The sequence below is a fragment of the Drosophila miranda genome, chromosome 3 (genome assembly GCF_003369915.1).
Source record: "Drosophila miranda strain MSH22 chromosome 3, D.miranda_PacBio2.1, whole genome shotgun sequence".
Classification (NCBI taxonomy): domain Eukaryota; kingdom Metazoa; phylum Arthropoda; class Insecta; order Diptera; family Drosophilidae; genus Drosophila; species Drosophila miranda.
Window position 1 is genome coordinate 11,434,730 of NC_046676.1, and position 16,774 is coordinate 11,451,503.

General features: G+C 48.3%; 3 protein-coding genes across 3 annotated transcripts in view; 1 reads left to right on the plus strand and 2 right to left on the minus strand.

Annotated features, from left to right (window-relative positions):
* LOC108159524 (protein Shroom) overlaps positions 1-3,493 on the minus strand; it is a 46,755-nt gene extending 43,262 nt beyond the window's left edge. The window contains exon 1 of the mRNA XM_017292889.2: positions 3,331-3,493. The gene's annotated coding sequence lies outside the window, so the exon portion shown is untranslated. The remainder of the gene's footprint in view (positions 1-3,330) is intronic.
* Positions 3,494-7,997: 4,504 nt separating this feature from the next.
* Positions 7,998-14,089, plus strand: LOC108159808 (spatacsin). The gene is made up of 6 exons (XM_017293378.2): positions 7,998-9,159; positions 9,218-10,705; positions 10,768-12,240; positions 12,309-13,366; positions 13,423-13,584; positions 13,650-14,089. The coding sequence occupies exons 1-6, from the start codon at positions 8,101-8,103 to the stop codon at positions 13,867-13,869; spliced, it is 5,460 nt and encodes a 1,819-aa protein (XP_017148867.1). The 5' UTR covers positions 7,998-8,100; the 3' UTR covers positions 13,870-14,089.
* Positions 14,090-14,386: 297 nt separating this feature from the next.
* On the minus strand, positions 14,387-16,286 carry LOC108159810 (putative inorganic phosphate cotransporter). Its single transcript, XM_017293380.2, has 4 exons — positions 16,082-16,286; positions 15,479-16,024; positions 14,758-15,422; positions 14,387-14,688 (listed from the first exon to the last, which is right to left on the minus strand). Exons 1-4 carry the CDS (start codon positions 16,113-16,115, stop codon positions 14,476-14,478), a joined length of 1,458 nt encoding a protein of 485 aa, XP_017148869.1. The 5' UTR covers positions 16,116-16,286; the 3' UTR covers positions 14,387-14,475.
* Between the last annotated feature and the right edge of the window lie 488 nt (positions 16,287-16,774).

Below are 16,774 nucleotides of genomic sequence, written 5' to 3' on the forward strand. Positions count from 1 at the left end.
CACATTTGAAACTCATTCTTACAGCGCTGCATTCGTTTCGGCATTCGTTTATGATCCGCTGTCAACAGGATCTTGAGGATCTACCTACGGGATGAAGGATGGGATCATTCCATTGTGTGTTGCTTTACTTCCGCCAAAGCGGAGACCAAACACACAGCATGCGGCATGCGGCATACAGCATGCGGCAGGATGCGATTTTTAGTTGTTTCAAAGGCCTGTGGATAGTGTAATTGTCTGGTAAACTGTGAAGGTCGTTGGCTTCGAGCCACAAGGTCGTTTCTCGTTCTCGTTTTCTTATCAACGAAACCGAAAGAGAGATTGAGAGAGAGGCTGGAACCCCAGGGTGAGAGAGACGCTCCAGCAAGTGTCGGTGTGGTATGTGGCACAAATATTTACCTTTTGCAAATTCCTAGCACTTTATGCAATGCAAATATGAAATGTACAGAAAAGCCCCCCACGGGAAACTGCAAGGCAGCGAAAGCCGGAAAGTCGGAAAATGTATCTGGGGAAAAAGTTGATAGAAAGCTAAGGAATGTTGTTCCATGTGAAGAGCGCCTTCATCTTGGACTCGAAATAAACATTCCACTAAATGTGTAATATATCTGTTAAGGGTCATGGCCCAAACAGACTGTGAAGAAAGCCGCTCTTCAGCCAGATCTTTCGTCGGTTATTCTGGGTCTCTTTACAGGGCTTATAATTCTTAGATTTAAACGTTTTGTACCGTTTGGCAAATGGTTTTTCTATTACGTATTCCCTTCTATCTCAAATAATGATGAAATGGCAATTTCTTTGAAACTTTTTTGCTAGTTTCTGCTTTTTTGTTCGCCCCTATATCATCATTCCCATTCCATTCCCATTCCCCATTCTGTTTATTTGCTTAGGTGGAGACACGAGTCGCCTGAGCAAAAAGAAAATACCATTTTTGCGCAACTTTTTTTCTTGTTTTGTCGTGTTTTCCCGAAATTGCAGCTTATTATGTGAGAAATTTACAACTCCAACGAAGGTCTGAGCGGGAGAATTCTCCTGCTGCCTGGTTGGATGGATGGATGATGTTTCATTGGGTTTCTGGCTTTGTTTCTGGTTCTGTTGCTGTTTATGTTTCTGGTTCTCCACTGTAGTGCTGTTTGCACTACTTAATTGTGACAACCGATAAGATTAAAATTAGTCTTAGTCCGTCGCCGTCGTCGTCGCAGTCGTCGAGAGTCGGTAACAGTACGAGTATACCCCCGCGATAAGATAAAACTCTCCACACAAATAAAGATATAGTGAGAAAGAGAGAGAGAGAGACCCAGAAACGAGTTACCGCCAATGGAGCCGCCGCTGACAACTCGAGTGGCAGCCACACACACACACGTACACATTATGGATCCATGGATCATGGATGGGAGCCAGATAGAAATTCCATCAAATATGGCAAGGTCGTCGCTGCTGCTTCGCGCCGCATTCCACACGGATGTTTGCCTTCTTAATTAAATAGATCATCGGAGGCGAGTACTCGTACTCGTACTCGCGACTCGTATAATTTAATCAATCTTTCCACACAAAAACATTGACACAAGTCACAGAAATTGAAAGCCCAGAGACACTACAAAACAAAATTTACGCATTTCGAAATGAGTTCAAAACACCCGAAAAATAACCAAAAACCAAAAACCATTTGGTTTGTCGGGTGAATGCCGGTGAGTGTATTGAACTCGGGTCTGCTCCACCACTCCAGCTCCATACCGCCTCCACTTCCACCTACCTATCGCTTGCTTCCTCCCCGCCAATCACGAGCCAAGAAGTTGAGCAAACAAGTTTGCTTTGAAATTCTTTTGTAGCATTTGATGTCGATGCCATGCCAGAACCAACCATCCCACCCCCCTCTGGGGGCCCCTCTCTGTGACAGTTGATAAGTTGTCACATGGATATGCGACATGGAAACCCTACGCCTGCCATGCCATCCAGAGTTCCTTCCTCCTCCAGCTGCAGTTTCGCCCACTTTCCCTGGCCGTGCACTGCACAAATGTCACCCAAGGGGATTTGCATGATTTGCTCTTTATTATTCGTTATCGCAATCTGAATCAGACTCGGAATTCTTGAGTACTTGAGAAAGATACTTCTCTCTTTTGGTGTTTGCAAGTTTTGGGTGCTCTAATTTCAGCTCACAGATGATTCACAAGAAAGATATGTTCTCTTTGGGAAAATAAATCACAATATGTATTTCGTGTTAATTAGTTTTCCATTTGCTTTGATCCTACTCTGCCTCTATCAATCTTTCTCTTGCCGCAGCAAGACTTTTCTAACCTTCTTTGTTTCCAGTTCTAACACTCCTATATCGACTATGCATGGTTTTATGGCTTTAATTGCAGGTTATTTCACTCGTTTTTTGATGCATTTGCTTATGCAACACCATGGCTGTGTCTCACGAGCCACAATTCCGATTCGGATTTGTCTCAAGCGACGATGCATTTGGCTCCACGAATTGAGTTTCTTACCGCAAAGCGTTTTATGCTGCGGCTCTGGCAGTGGCGCCCCTGTTGAAGTAATCCAAAACACGTACTGGGACACCTATTTGACCAGGTTTTACCAGGTCTTGTCGGCCGGGCTAACTAGGGGGGTTAACTATACGCTCTATATGGAGGAAGGTACAAAAACAAGAACGGAACAACGGAATGGGACCCATGTGAAATTTTGCAGCTGCTTTTGTGCTCCAACTTTTCCCCCTCTCTCTGTGTCTCTCTTTCTCTCTTGGTTCTCTGGGATCACATGAACAAAAAGGAGATGCAGAAGAAGGAAGAAGTTTTTGAAGCGCGGAAAACGGCAAGCGCCAAAAACTGGTTGGAAAATCGTAGCTGGTGTGGCTGTTGTTGTTTTTATTGGAGGGGAAAACTTGTTGTGGCAGCCACAAGAAACAGAAAAACGACACAGAAGAAGAGGTTGGCGAAGCAGAATCTTCTTGCCACCCGCTAAAGCAGTCTTTTATGAAAATACATTTTGTAAGCGGAAGAATTCTTCAGCGGCTGAAGGTTGAGATATCTCAAGAAACTGTTTTTCTGTTTTTCTTCTGTTTTTTGTATTTTTGTTGATGTTTGCTGAATTTTGTAATTTTTTTGTTGAGGCACATTTTTACACGATATTGTTATAAAGCTTAAAAGGCCGTTTCGTGCTTTTGGCCGCTTTTTGTTTGCATTACTTCTCTCTCTCTCTCTCTCTTTTTCCTTCGCGCGTTCTCTTTCTCTCTCTGTTTTGTTTGGAGAGCTTAAGCTGAGTAAACTTTTCACAGAATTTCCATTGACAAAAAAAAAAAACTCGTTTTAATATGTGCATTAATTCGTTTAATAAACTCACAAGGCACAACTGGCACGGGACACGCACAATCACGGACACGGACACGGAAAGGCTGCGCGGGCCACCAGAAGCGAGCGCGCGAGGGGGGCATATAACGTTGTCTCGGCCTGGTTCTTGCTGGCGCGTCGGGTCTTACGAACTGAACAAAATGAGAGCCGAATGGAGACTGAGACACCGCTGGCCGAGAGTCTCGATCAGGCAAAGCTCATGTGGTATCGTGTCGAATCTTGTTCGCTACAGCGCTCGCTCTCTCTCTCTCTCTCTCTCGGCCCAGCAGTTGCAAAAATACCCAAGCAAGCCACGTTAAAAGGCAGCTGAAAAACTGTCGAGAGCGGGAGAGCAATGCGTCTTAAGACGTTGCTGTTGTTGTGTGCCGAGTATATGGAATACAAGGTGAGGTGCATTTCAAGAGGTGTGCTCTGTGGATTTATGGAAGAAGGAAAGAACAAGTAACCAACAAGCGGAAATTCGTGAGAGTGAGAGTATTGTCTTCACCTAATACAAATTATACCTTGGTTTTGAGAGAGAGAGCAACTACCTGAGCCGCTTCTAGTCGGTGGGAGAGAGAGGGCGGCGAAAGAAAAAACCCAGTAGGAAATGTACGTATGCTGTCAATATGTTGGGCACTCCAATACCCATGGAAATCATTTGCTAATGGGGGTTAGACCCTCTTATCAGGGAATAACAGCAGAAGCAGCAGCAGCACCAACAACAACAACAACTGCATATAGCAAAGCAAACAGGTATATTTCTATTTAATGCTGAAAGTCACTTATCTAAGCAGGAGGGAGACAGAGAGAGAGTAGCGTACTCCTCCACTGCTCTCTGAGAGCGCTCTTTCATCACGAGAACCTGTTGAGTGTCCAGTTCTTGGCTTTGGAAGTTATGTGGAATGGGAGGAGAGAAAAGAGAGAGAGAGAGAGCACTGGAATGGATGGAAGACAAGAACCTGTTGCGGCAAAATGGCCTGCAACTTGGCCAAAAAAAAAAAAACAAAAAACATCAAGAACATCGTGTGGCAAGAAGAGTTCGGAAACAAAGAAAGCAAACCAAAGAAGAGACAACGAATGAACAAAGGAAAGAAAAACGGCTGATAAGCAAGGCCGTTGGGACGGGACTCGAGAGAGACAGCGAGAGAGGGAGATCAGTATTGGCTGCTGCCTGGACACGGGTCGGGATTCGGGTTCGGGACTTCAGATTCTGATTCTGATTCTGATTCACTTCAATGTTGATTTATGTTCTGGTTCTGTTTGCACTTTTGATTTTCAGCGCATGTTGATTTTAATTAGAAGGAAAAAAGACAGAGAACTGGAAGAACTCGGAACACTGGGGGACCACCAACGAGGTTATGGGCTCTGAACTTGAACACCAACTTGAACTCCCCATATCTCTCTGCCCCTCGCTTGACCGTAAAGAAATTGAATTTCAATATTTTGATCCGGGGCATGACCGTTAAATCGAAAGCTCAAATATCGCACGCAAACCAGGTGTTAATGAGGCATTTTGTTTCGGCGTTTGGGCCAAGCCAATTTATGGCCCAAGAGAGTGGCTTCGATTTAACGGTACAAGCGAAAGGCTAGCCAAAACAAATGCAAATATACATATCTCCAAAGAATACCATTCTCGATTCGCACCAGAACAAAGCCCAATCAATGGGATATACTCGTGTATATCTGACAAAGATGCTACTTGGACAGATCTTCCATCATTGAGTTTTTGTGTCAATCGATCCGATCGGTTCATTGGACGATTTTAGACGGATAAACTATGGGATCTGTGACCTATCTGCAATGGTATTCCGTGTCGTGGTTCGGGATTTGCATCTCCTCCAGTCCACCCAGTCAGTCATCCCCAATTAATCATCGCTTTGGTTTGTTGGTTCCCCATTTGTTGTTTTGCAAAACATAGAAATAGAGGAGAATGATAGACAGAGGGGACAGGGGGGTCAGTGAAAACAAGTTTATTGGAGGGGGAGTCAAGGGAAGCTTGTGGTATGTGGAATGTGCCGCGACTATCAATCAATTTTTGTTTCTTTTTCTCTTTCTCTCTCACCCCCAAAAACGGTCTATTGTCCGGATAGGCGATTACCAAATCGGTGGACCGGCTTGACTTTCCATAGGAAAAGCCCCAGAAAAAAACACACACAAATCGCTTGAAGGTTATCCGGGGACGAGTCTCGATCGAACCGTACCGCACCGCAGCGAACTGTTTAAGCATTCAAGTGTGTGGGGAACGTGTGGAACACACCCTGTCCAGACCCCGATCTTGATACGATATCATACTTGAGACCCATTTAACGTGGGAAAGAGCGATCAAAACAATAACCACACACACGGACGAGCACTTGGCCCTTTTTGCGAAAAAATTAAAAGCACAAAATGTTTCAACTAGGAGCGGGTACAACGAGGTCCGAGGTCCGAGGCCCCGGGTCCGGGCCCGGGCCCGGGCCCCAAAGTTTTGTGAGTTGCATTTCAATTGGGGAGAAACGATGATGACGACAACGTCATCGGCTATATTTTTTGCTCCACATGGCTGATGAAAATTTGCATTCAACCATATGTGGCTGGGGCTCTGGCAGTGCCAGTGCCAGTGCCAGTGCCAGAGTGGGGGAACGTTGGAGAGGGAGCACATTTTTAATGTCAAGCAACTGGCCGGCATGCCAAAGGTATTATGACATACATTTCAATTCAATTTTTAGATAAAGATGCGACTGCAGTTCGTTGCTTTGAATGTATTTTTGAGAAAAATGCAACAAAGGCGAGCGGAGCGGACAGCGGACAGCGGACGGACAACGGACAACGGACGATGGACGACATTTGTGTGGCCGGGGCAATGAAGTTCCGCCATTGGCGGTGATGTAAACGTCGAAAACAGATACAGTCCGACCGACCCGAATCTATCTCTATGAGTTACAGTAGTTCCCAGATATAAGCAATATCTGGAGCTCAATTATAAAATGAGATGTTTGTTTTGCAAAGGAATTTGGGGGAACATTGAAAGGAATTTCAGGATATATCAATTATACGAAAGTATCAGCGATCAGGGAATAAGTTTAAAGAAGAAGAGAAAGCATCAATGAATTAATCTTACTTTGATGTAGGGATATTTAAATAAAGTTATCAGCAGAAAATTATAAGAAAAGATGTTTTGGTTGCAGTACTTTTATATGTATTTATGATCGAAATCAATTAAAAAATTGATCATATCATTTTGTGGGAATGACTACTGTGCCCAGAGGAGCTTCAGCTGAAGATCTGGCGGCATTTGCTGCGGGCCAAACTTCATTTTTGTCAGTCAGTCAGTCAGTCATTCAGGCTGTCAGCCAGGTCAGTCGGTTCGTCTAATTGGATTTGCGCGCTTGTGCGTAACTATAAATCACACACACACTACCAGACACGGAGATACAGATACAGATACAGATACAAATACAGATTCAGAGACAGTAAAACCAGCAGAAAGACCGAGCAGGGACAACCGGTTTGATTGCCAAGTCACCCGCTCAAAGCCCAACTGCAGACATGGGTCTCCACCGTTGCTGCTGCTCCTCCTTCCTCTCCTCCTCCACGGAGCAGCAGCAGATCCCATAAAGCTTTTTTCCACTCCAACTATTTGTAAAGTGACCAAAACGGTAACAACAGCAACAACCACAACAAGCAGAACCACTGGCCACACGAAGAGAGTTTCAAAAACAAAAACAACGAGCCACACAAAATATGGCGCAAACATACATATCTTCTTGTTGTTGTTCCTGTTCTTCTTTCGGCGTAAAAAACATAAAGAATATAATTATGCTGCTGCACAAAATATCAGCTTACGCAACAGCCAACGAAAGGTGGCCGGCCACAGAATGTGGCATGTCAAATTTACATGACACAAGTCCCCCTCCCCCCCAGCCAACAGGTCGTGTGAAAATTATTAATGGAGCCACCGGCTCTGGCTCCGACCTTAGAGAGGCTCAGGTGTCATGTGGAAAGTACTGCTGCTGGACGATAGAAGCTTCCTAGAAAGGTTGTAAGTTTTTCTTACGGAGTTGATTTATGTATTTGCCCCAACGGCCCACAGGTTGTGTAAGCGGATGTTGTAAGCCCAAAAATTGCAAATCTAAATGGCCAAGTTCTGGCTAATAAGAGGAACGGAAGGAGCACTGGGCCCAAACGGAGCAGACGACCCTCTGCTGTGTATGTGCTCGTGTGGGGGGTCTGGTCTTCGATCAAGCCCCACATGTGACTTGAACTTTTATGCGAACTTGTAGCTTCCTTGAGCTACTTGAATTTCACAAAGAAGGACGTCTGGAATGGATATAGAATTACACAGCTTGCTCAAAAAAACTAACGAAAACGAAAGCTGATACCAACATATGGCGTTACGGGTTTCAAATTGGGCGCCAAAAGGGTAGCAGCAAAATATAGCTGTCTGGCAGCGCCAAACAATCGAACCAAACTATCGAAGCGATATCAAATGAACCAACTGTGGAGTCAGTTGCACAAAAATCGTTTCTAGAATATACAATTTTAATGAATAATTGCATATTTAAAAAGTAAATTAAGGTTTTTTAAACTTGTGTTAGCTGTATGACTGCAAATCTAAACGAGTTCAAGATTTTTTAAAACACAACAAACACCCAAACGAACTAGTTCTCTCTTGAACTACAGATAAGACTTATCAGCTGTGGGAGGCCATTGTTAAACAACTGTTGATTCCAAACAAAGGAAATGTGAAAAAATCTCTAGGAACATTCCACATACATACGTCCGCCCAACGCCCATTAAGATGCATTCCGCTCAGGCCCAGGCGCAGGCACGCGACAAACTGTTCAAGAGCTGGTCAGGCATCAGCGAGGTGGCCATCATCAAGGAAGTAGCCACCAAAGGCGAGAACATCGACCTGTGCTTGGAATACTGGGCTAAGAAGAGAAAAACCACCATAGCGGAGTATCGTCACTACTTCTACGATGTCGTGCAGGCGTATGTACAGCGATTGCTGTCGGAGCGCCTCGTCCACAAGGCGGACAACACATTGCGTAATGTGGACAGGGACGTCAAGTGCTTCTTCTTTCAGTACGCCTGCGAGTGCCAGGACGAGGATCTCAGCGAGTATGTGCTTGATCATCTGCGCACCAAGGAACCGCTGCTGTATGAGCAGGAGGAGCCCGTCCTGGCCTACTACTGGTCGCTGGTGCAGCAGCTGCGTGAGTGCGGATCCCTGCTGTCGAAACTCAAGACCCAATTGCCGCGGGTGCACATCGAGGCGTTGATGACGCTGCCGGAAGAAGCATTACAGCTGCTCCTGGTTGAGCTCTTCTTTGCCAATGGCAATGAATCGCTGCTATCCGAGCTCAACAAGGAGATGGTGTGGCAGCACCTCGTGGATAATCAACGGCTGGACCAACTGCAGCGCTGGTGCTGTTGTCAGGAGGGCAAGGAAACAGAGGACACATTATCGCCGCTCGAGAAGGGCTATGCGGCTTGGCAGGTGGACTCTTCCATGTACGACTACGCGCTGGAACAGCTGCAGCAGCCCAGTGAAACGCTGCGCAATTACTTTGCCCGCGCGGGGTACTTCTTCCCCGATGAATCCTCGGATATTCCCACACAGCTGCGTCGCCTCTGCACCATGGAATGCCTGGGACAGCATTCGGAGCTCATAAGTCGCCAGCCGCTGGCAAAATATCTCCTGGATCGTGGCCACCACGGCCTGCTCTTGATGGATTGTGTGCCCATTGCCTCGCTTGAGCAGCTGGCGGGCAGCGAGGCGCATCAGGAGGCCTTGCTCACACTTATAATTGATCTCAAAACTCATTCTTTGGCGAAGCACGAGGGATTTGAACTGGTATAAGATTCAGAGAGGCACTGCGCACTGGTACCCTCTAATAATTTCCCTTTTGCAGATATCCAAGAGCGTGCAATCGTTTCTGGAGAAGACACACAACGAGGCAGTCGGCCCCTTCGAAGAGCATCCCCTGCTCACATTCTACGATTTTCTATCGCTTGAGCCCAGCGTGCGCTCCCTCGAGAGCTTTCTCACCTCCACCAGCCTGAGCAGAGTGCCATATCTCAAGTCGCTGACGGCTCGATTTGACCATGGACCGACGGGCAGCCCTTCTGGTCTGCCAACGCCGCATGAACTGTTCCTGAAGTTCAAGCAAGTGAATCTCTCGGTGCTGGCTGCCGCTGGCCATGGGGAACTGGTAACCTTCTCGAATCCCCGTCTCTGCCAGCGCTTTGCCAGGAAGTCGCAGCTGAACTACACGCACTATCTGAAGCAGCACAGGGGCGCCTATGCAGTGTACTATCTGATCACGGAGCAGCTGCAGCTGTACGGACAGATAACGAAGACGCAACTGTTCCATGCCTGCGAAACGACCACGCAGCTGGCCCTGCAGCATGCCGGCGATGAGGAACTGGTCACCCACTGTGTGGCCTGCTGCGAGATGCTGGGATTCGACACTCAGCTACTGCGCAGTTTCCTCCTGCTGCAGCGAAACCTGCCAAAGCGTCAGCATAGCGAGAGCTATTCGGATTTGTTGGCCAAGTGGGACCGGAATCTGGTGGAACGGATCGATGCGAATCCCCAAGAGTTTCCATTGGATCTGTATCAAGCTCTGATGCGACTGGCCATGCGGAATATTCCGGGAAGCTTTCCAGGGGCTCTGCTCAAGTATTACGCCTCCAGGAAAGATTGGTGGCATCTGCTGCTGCTCTTCCAGTACTTTGATCTGCCACTGACCGAGCTCAAGAAGCTTCTGCCGGACTTCAAGTCTTCTCCGCTGGGCGTCCACCTGCTGCGGGCATTAAGCTACGAGTCCCCCAGTGACCGCCAACACAAGCGGAGTTCCAACAGACCCGCGCGTCGAGGGGGCGAAACTCAGACGAACTCTTCGCAGGAGACGATGACCAATTCTTCGCACAGTTCCATCCAGGAGGCCACCAGTGTGCAGCAGCAGCAGCTAGAAAGGAATGCGGGTCAGACCATGTGCAACCTGCTCACTCATTGCGCTCGACAGGATCTGTTTGCCATAATCCTGTGCAGTTCCAACAATCTGCCCGACGAGGAAAACATCTCAACCACAGCCAAGTTTCTGGAAATGATGCAGGGCAGCACTCCGCACTGCAGCAGCATCAATCTCTTGAGGCACTGCATCAGGGAAGAGCAGCCCATCCTCGCTGTGCTGGCCGCCACCCTAAGTAGACGAAATCTGGACTGGTGCTGGCTCGTTTGGCTGGCTGTGGCCAGCGGACAGTGGAGCACCCTTCTGCGGGAGGCTTCCAAAACGAGAGAAGACGATCGCTCCGAGTGGGTGTGGTCTGTGATACGGGGAGCCGTTGCCGGCGGACATGTCAACGCTCTCCTGCACAGCTTCGAAATCTTCAAACCGGTGAGTGCGGGGATGCTAAAACTATTGATTCCCGATTCCAATAATTCTGCATCTTCTTGTAGGATTGCAAATTCACGCATCTGTGCCGATTCCTGCAGTTGACAAGCCACCAGGAGGACTTTAGCGAGTCCACAATTTTGGAGCTGCGTCAGTTCTTCTGCAGCTGGAGCCACGATGCAGTCACTCTCCCGCTGTGTGCCCCCCTGCCGCGCAAACAGATGATGCAGCGTTCCATTGGGCTGCTGCTCGTTCAGTTGCAGTCGAACTTTGACTGCATTCTGCAGCAGCAGAGATTTCTGGACTGCATCTGCCGCTCAGATGTAGGCGACATTTGCGATCTCCTTGACTTTTGCCTGCTGCACAAGGTCTTTGGTGTGGCCGCCACATGGCTAAGGGAACTGGCTATTGACCTGGATCAGCTTGTGAGAAGGGACAGCCCCGAGTACAAGCGTCTGGTGGATTCCCTTATCGAGGCGAAGGAGTACGACGAGGCACTGCAATTGTCTACCTTGCTGCAGCTTCCGCTGAGCGACAGTGTCTATGGCAAGTGGCTCGCTGAGTTGGATGCTGGAGTGCTGCGTCCTCACCAGGAGTACGAGCAGGAGATCGAACAGCATGCTCTGCCTCCGGCCATTCTGGTGAACTTTCTGCTGCAGGCTGCCACCGTCCTGCAGGCGGATGGTGTTAGGCGATACGAGTTGCTCCAAAGTGCGCTGGGTGTGATCAAGCAGCACCATTTGTTCCCCAACGAGTCCTTCGACAGGGATCAGATCGAATACGATATGGTCGTGTGCTATCTGAATCTGCCAGAGGATCAGCTTTCCTCGCTGTCCATCTACCACTCGGAGTATTACGAACAGATCATGCTCCAGGAGCGCCTTGTCCTCTACAAATCCTTCTCAGAGCTAAAGGAACTGGCCGGTATCGATGACCTCAGCATTGCCGGAAAATCTCGCTTAACGGCGGAGATGGAAAGACGACTGGACAGCCTGCTGAACACGCTCCTGGACAAGGGCGATATTGTGGAGGCGTTGCGACTGCAGGAACTCTTCGAGTATCGGCCCAACGATCTGCGATTCATTGTCTTTGCGATGGCTCTGGCCGAGGGCATGGCCAGCATTGGTAATCTGTCCAGCAAAGAGCGCCAGTTGCTCGGCGAGATTGAGAAGAGTACGTTTGCAAAGTTCAATCGGATTACGCTCAATCAGAATGTGATGTCGCGATGTGGCAGCGATCTCTCCGACAGCTGCTCGGACTCCCTGGCCCTGGAGTTCGAGGAGATACCATCCAAGGAGAAACAGCAGACGCTCGAGACCCTACTGGGCATTGGGTCGAAGCTTAAGGCCGGCGTGGAGCTGGGTAGACGCATTGTGCTGGCCTATCGGGCTGCCATGTACCTGGACAAGGATTATTTGGATGTGCTACGCACCAAAGATGTCAATGTGCTGCTGAAGAGTGCCGCCGATGAAGACTGCCTGCAGCGTTTGTTGGTGGTCAGCGACATACAAATATCCACGCGTATGACACCAAAGGAGGTGAGATCTGATGTTCCAAACAACAAAATTTAAGACTTATCCAACCCTTTTCCACTTTTCTTTGTCAGATTGCCGATATTCTCGCCCTAGAGCTCACAACGTGCATTGTACGTCCACGCTTTTACATATTTAACGCCAACCAACAGCCCCGGAACGCCCTAAGGAACGCTGATCTCTGGGGACACAGCATCGATAGGGACTTCCACCTGTTCCTGGAACTGACGCCAAACACCACGATGCTGGGCAACTGCCTGCTGGACTACTGCGAGGCCTTGAAGGCCTATCGTCGCTATCAAGACGGAAAAGTGTACGAAGAGAGCGATACTTTTGAGCGTCTCTCGGGGATTATAACGCTTTATGGATTACCGATAGCCACACCACCTGGGGGATTATCTGGCGTTCCCCAAGTACTCTCCCACAAGAAGCAGAACCAGATATACGTGGAGCTTCTGATCAAGGCGCACTTGTGCTTTGTCCACGAGTGCTCTATGGAGGGCATTGCCAGTGTTTTACAGAAGGCAAAGCAGCTTAATGGACAACTGGCCAAGGCCAAATCCTGGTCACTGATCGTCCGCATGCTGATTGGCATTGCCCGCTATCGGGAGATGTTCTACTGCTTCGATTCGCTGATTGAGAATGAACAGTTCGAGTCGCTGCTGGGACAATTTGATGAGGATCAGAAGAGTGGCCTGCGCTCGGCCATTCTCAGTTATTTGCGGGAGTATCAGCCGAAGAACGGCAAGGAGCTGCTGCGACTTGCTGCTTTGCATTTCCTCATGTATAAAGAGCTTGCCGAAATGTGGACCGAAGAGGCCCAGGGTGTGGTAATCCGCATCCAGGCCCTGGCCGAGCAGTTCAACAAACTGAAATGCTCTTCAGAGGTGCAGAATCTTCTACAACAGGCCATTGAGAACTACACGCATGCCACGGAGAACTATCTGCTGGACAACAAGCTGCTCTTGGCCCAACAGAGTGTATCGCGCGCGGAGCTTATTGCCATGCAGCTGGATCTTTGCAACAAGGCCCTGGAGCGGCGACACAATAACAACTCTCCACAGCTCTGTGTGAGCGTCATAGGCGTCCGATCTAGGGAACAGTTTCGTGAACTTGTCAACACGCAAATCAGGTACAATTCTAGCATTGATCTTCAGGCCCTTACTAATTGAATTTACACTTTTCTAGTGTCCCGCAAACTCTGATATTGAGTCGCGCCTATGGCTACGATATTAACTGGAGCGAGGCCATTCTCTCCCAATTTGTGCTGCAGCAGAACCCACTATATCTTCAGGAGTATCTCTGCCATCAGCGTTTAAGCGACGATGTGATCGAACAAGTGGTCAAGGGGTAAGGATAGACGTACTTACACAGCTCTAGTTTTGTCCTAATCTCGATCTCCTCGATTCTATCAGGTACTTGGTACACGCCCAGAGCAATGCCACAACCGTCAAGCAGGAGGAGTCCCTGGCCCATCTGGTCGAACTGATTAAGTCGGTGACACTCAAATACAAATTGGCATCCATTTTAGGCCTCAAGCCCATTCTGTTGTCGTTGATAAACGATTCGCCGGTTTACTATCTGCGCGACACGAATTTCGGGCGCAACGAGTTCCACACAGCAGCGGACACATGATATACACATTATTGTGATTTTCTTTTTGGGATTTTAAGTTAGCAAGCTATTATTAATTGGCCGCCCGCCTTTGCGAAGGGTGAAGTTTGCCAACTCAAAGAATTGATATTGGAGTATTTGTTATAGTTTTACATAAATTTCGTCGATGAAGTCATCCGGCACATAAACGAGGATCAGCCCGAGCTTTGGATTAAAAATCAATAAAGTAGATTGACTGAAACTCTTCTGGCCGCTAGCAGCAGTCGGCCATCGTCGGCCATGCTATCGCAGACCAGAGCCTTGTGGATGCACTCTCGGACTGGCAGCTGAACTGAACCCGAGGGACGAGGGACAGCCCACCTCATCCTCTGCTAATCTTACCCTACCCAGCATATGTAATGGGAGATAGGGCCAAGTCGCATGTGAGCTCCCAGCCATGATGGCAGCTCGGATCCGACCAACCCCACCCTTCCCACCACACCCACTTCCTTTTGACTTTTAGCCTTCAGGGCTGCAGACCCAATATCAAACCATATGATTCTATCGATATCAGTTCATTAATCGAATGAAAATGGTTCAACAGTTTGAATCGCGTGAAAATTGTATGCATTCTGGATCGAAGTGGTGCTAAAAATAGGTAAATTTCTCCATGGAAGGCGGCCCATCTGGAGCTGGCATAGGCTCTGCTGTTTGGTTTTCCACTGCAGTTCCTGTCTCCACGGGCCTGGGTCCATTCCATGGCTGCACAGTCATTTCGCCAAAAATCAAATACAACAAATTTCCCACAAACAGAACTGCGGCAATTCCCAGAAACACAGAGCGCCACTGCGTACGATCCGACTGTAAAGTGAGTACATGCGATACGTATTATCCTGTATGAGGAGGTTGATTCTGTATGTTATTACTTACTTCATTGGTCACCACAAAGCCGATGATGAGCGGCGATATTACACCTGCCCCCGACATCAAAGTGTTGCTGATGCCAAACAGAAGCCCTGCAAAGTTTGGAGCGAGATCCACATGATTGAGAGAGCAGCCAATCGCCTGGCCAGAGATGGCAGCCACCGCTGCAACCAGACAACAGATGATGCCAACAACATTCTGGTCGCTGACGTAGGTGAGCGCCACTAGAGCAATGGCAGGAGTCCAGGAGGCATACGAATTGATGGTTTTGCGAAGAATTGGCAGGGGAATGTTCCGCCGCTGCGTCAGATACTCGGCCAGGAAGATGAAAAAGTAGGAAAACATCAGCATGATCACAAAGGGCAGCGCGGAGAGCAAGGCGTTCGCCCAAATGCTATACCGGAAGATGCCATGAATGTAACGTGGAATTTGCTGCATCAGCGTGTAGAAGCTGCAGGCCTGACTCATCTTGCAGAAGGCCAGAACGAGAAACGGACGTGAGGTCAATATGTGACGCCAGGGCACTAGTGGAATCTCGCCTTTGGGGGCATTACTCTGTTCCAGGGACAACTCAATATATTTCCTCTCAGCCAGCGAAATAAAGAGCGATTCGGAGGGAGAATTGGCGCCATAGCGCAGCCAAAGCAGGCACCACACAATCCCAACGTAACCTAGGAAACAACTCATTAAAGAATTGGCTTAAAATGAGGCTGGCACACTCACTTACCTGGGACATAGAAGGAGCTGGGCCAACCGAGGTGAGAGGCGGAAAGGACTCCACTGAGAGCAAAGCCCAGTGCTGTACCACAGTCCAGGCCAGTCGTCATGATGCCACCAAAGCGATTCTGCTCCTTTTTGGGACACCATTTGGCCAGATGCGTGTACAGGCAGGGCCACATGCCGCCCATGACCAGGCCCTGCAGTAGGCGCACCCCAAAAAGCAGTTTCCAGCCCCCCCAGGCAATAGAGAACGGCGTGACCACGCTGAGGAGACCGGTGGCCAGCGATATCACAAAAAGCAGCATCTTGGCTCCGAATCTGCTGGAGAAGTAGCCGCCCAGCAGTTGGGTGAAGCAGCAGCCCCAGAAGGTACTGCTCAGAATATACGACTTCTGCTGCCCCGTTAGATGGTACTCTGGATAGTCTAGATTGCTGCTGTTGGAATTCGTAATCGCCACAATGGCAACGCTCATGTTCATCTGCTGGAGCATGACCAGGGTGGCGCACGTGAAGAGGAACAGCACCTGGAGGTGACGGATGCCCAATGCGGGTCCTGCAAAGAAAATGTTGTGAAAACGAATCTTGATGGCCCCATCGATGGGCAGCCAACCTTTGGTCACCAAAGAAAACGACGTGATCGTCATTGCAAGTGCAATCGGTGGCAGCGACCACACCGTTCACTTGAAACCACAGAACTGACCAGAGGAAGGAGTATAGGCAGGTGAATAGGTAGCTGCAGCCAATGCAAAACTCGTTTGTGTGCCAAAACCAATAACGAAACTGCACCGAAACTTGATTTCTGGCCAACGACGCTCTTGTGTTCTTAGCCAGGAGGCAACGACGTCACTAATCCACATGCTGCGATGCAATCAGAAAGAAAACAAGATCTGTATTATATGCTGCTCCACTGATACGATTCAGAATGTTACATTGCCACTGGCTTAAGCCTTAAACTTAAACTTATTAATTTCTAGACAAATACTGACTTACTTAATAGATCACGATTGGAAAACAGTTCCTAAACAAACAGAAAAACTGATTTGCTTTACAGTAAATCACTTTAGCTAATTCCCAGGGCCCCAATAATTCCTCGTAAAGCCAAAGACTAGGCCACACACAAAGGGGACTGGCAATACAGGCAGACGAGACCATAAACCAAACAATAACAATGACGAGGAGAAATAATTCCAAAACAGTAGCGGGTAATATATGTATTCTTATCAATTCGCAAACGGAGAACTCCCGTCAGCAGTTCACCCAGTCACCCTGGCGCTTGATATCAATCGATTTAAGTAATTGCTCT

Excerpts from the sequence above, each read along its gene's own strand:
- LOC108159810 (XM_017293380.2), bottom strand. The coding sequence starts at position 16,115 with ATGACGATCACGTCGTTTTCTTTGGTGACCAAAG. Across the intron at positions 16,025-16,081 it reads GTTTTCTTTGGTGACCAAAG|GACCCGCATTGGGCATCCGT; the intron begins GTTGGCTGCCCA and ends TTTTCTTTGCAG. Across the intron at positions 14,689-14,757 it reads GCTTTGTGGTGACCAATGAA|TCGGATCGTACGCAGTGGCG; the intron begins GTAAGTAATAAC and ends CTCACTTTACAG.
- LOC108159808 (XM_017293378.2), top strand. The coding sequence starts at position 8,101 with ATGCATTCCGCTCAGGCCCAGGCGCAGGCACGCGACAAACTGTTCAAG. Across the intron at positions 13,367-13,422 it reads CTTGTCAACACGCAAATCAG|TGTCCCGCAAACTCTGATAT; the intron begins GTACAATTCTAG and ends ACACTTTTCTAG. Across the intron at positions 13,585-13,649 it reads ATCGAACAAGTGGTCAAGGG|GTACTTGGTACACGCCCAGA; the intron begins GTAAGGATAGAC and ends CGATTCTATCAG.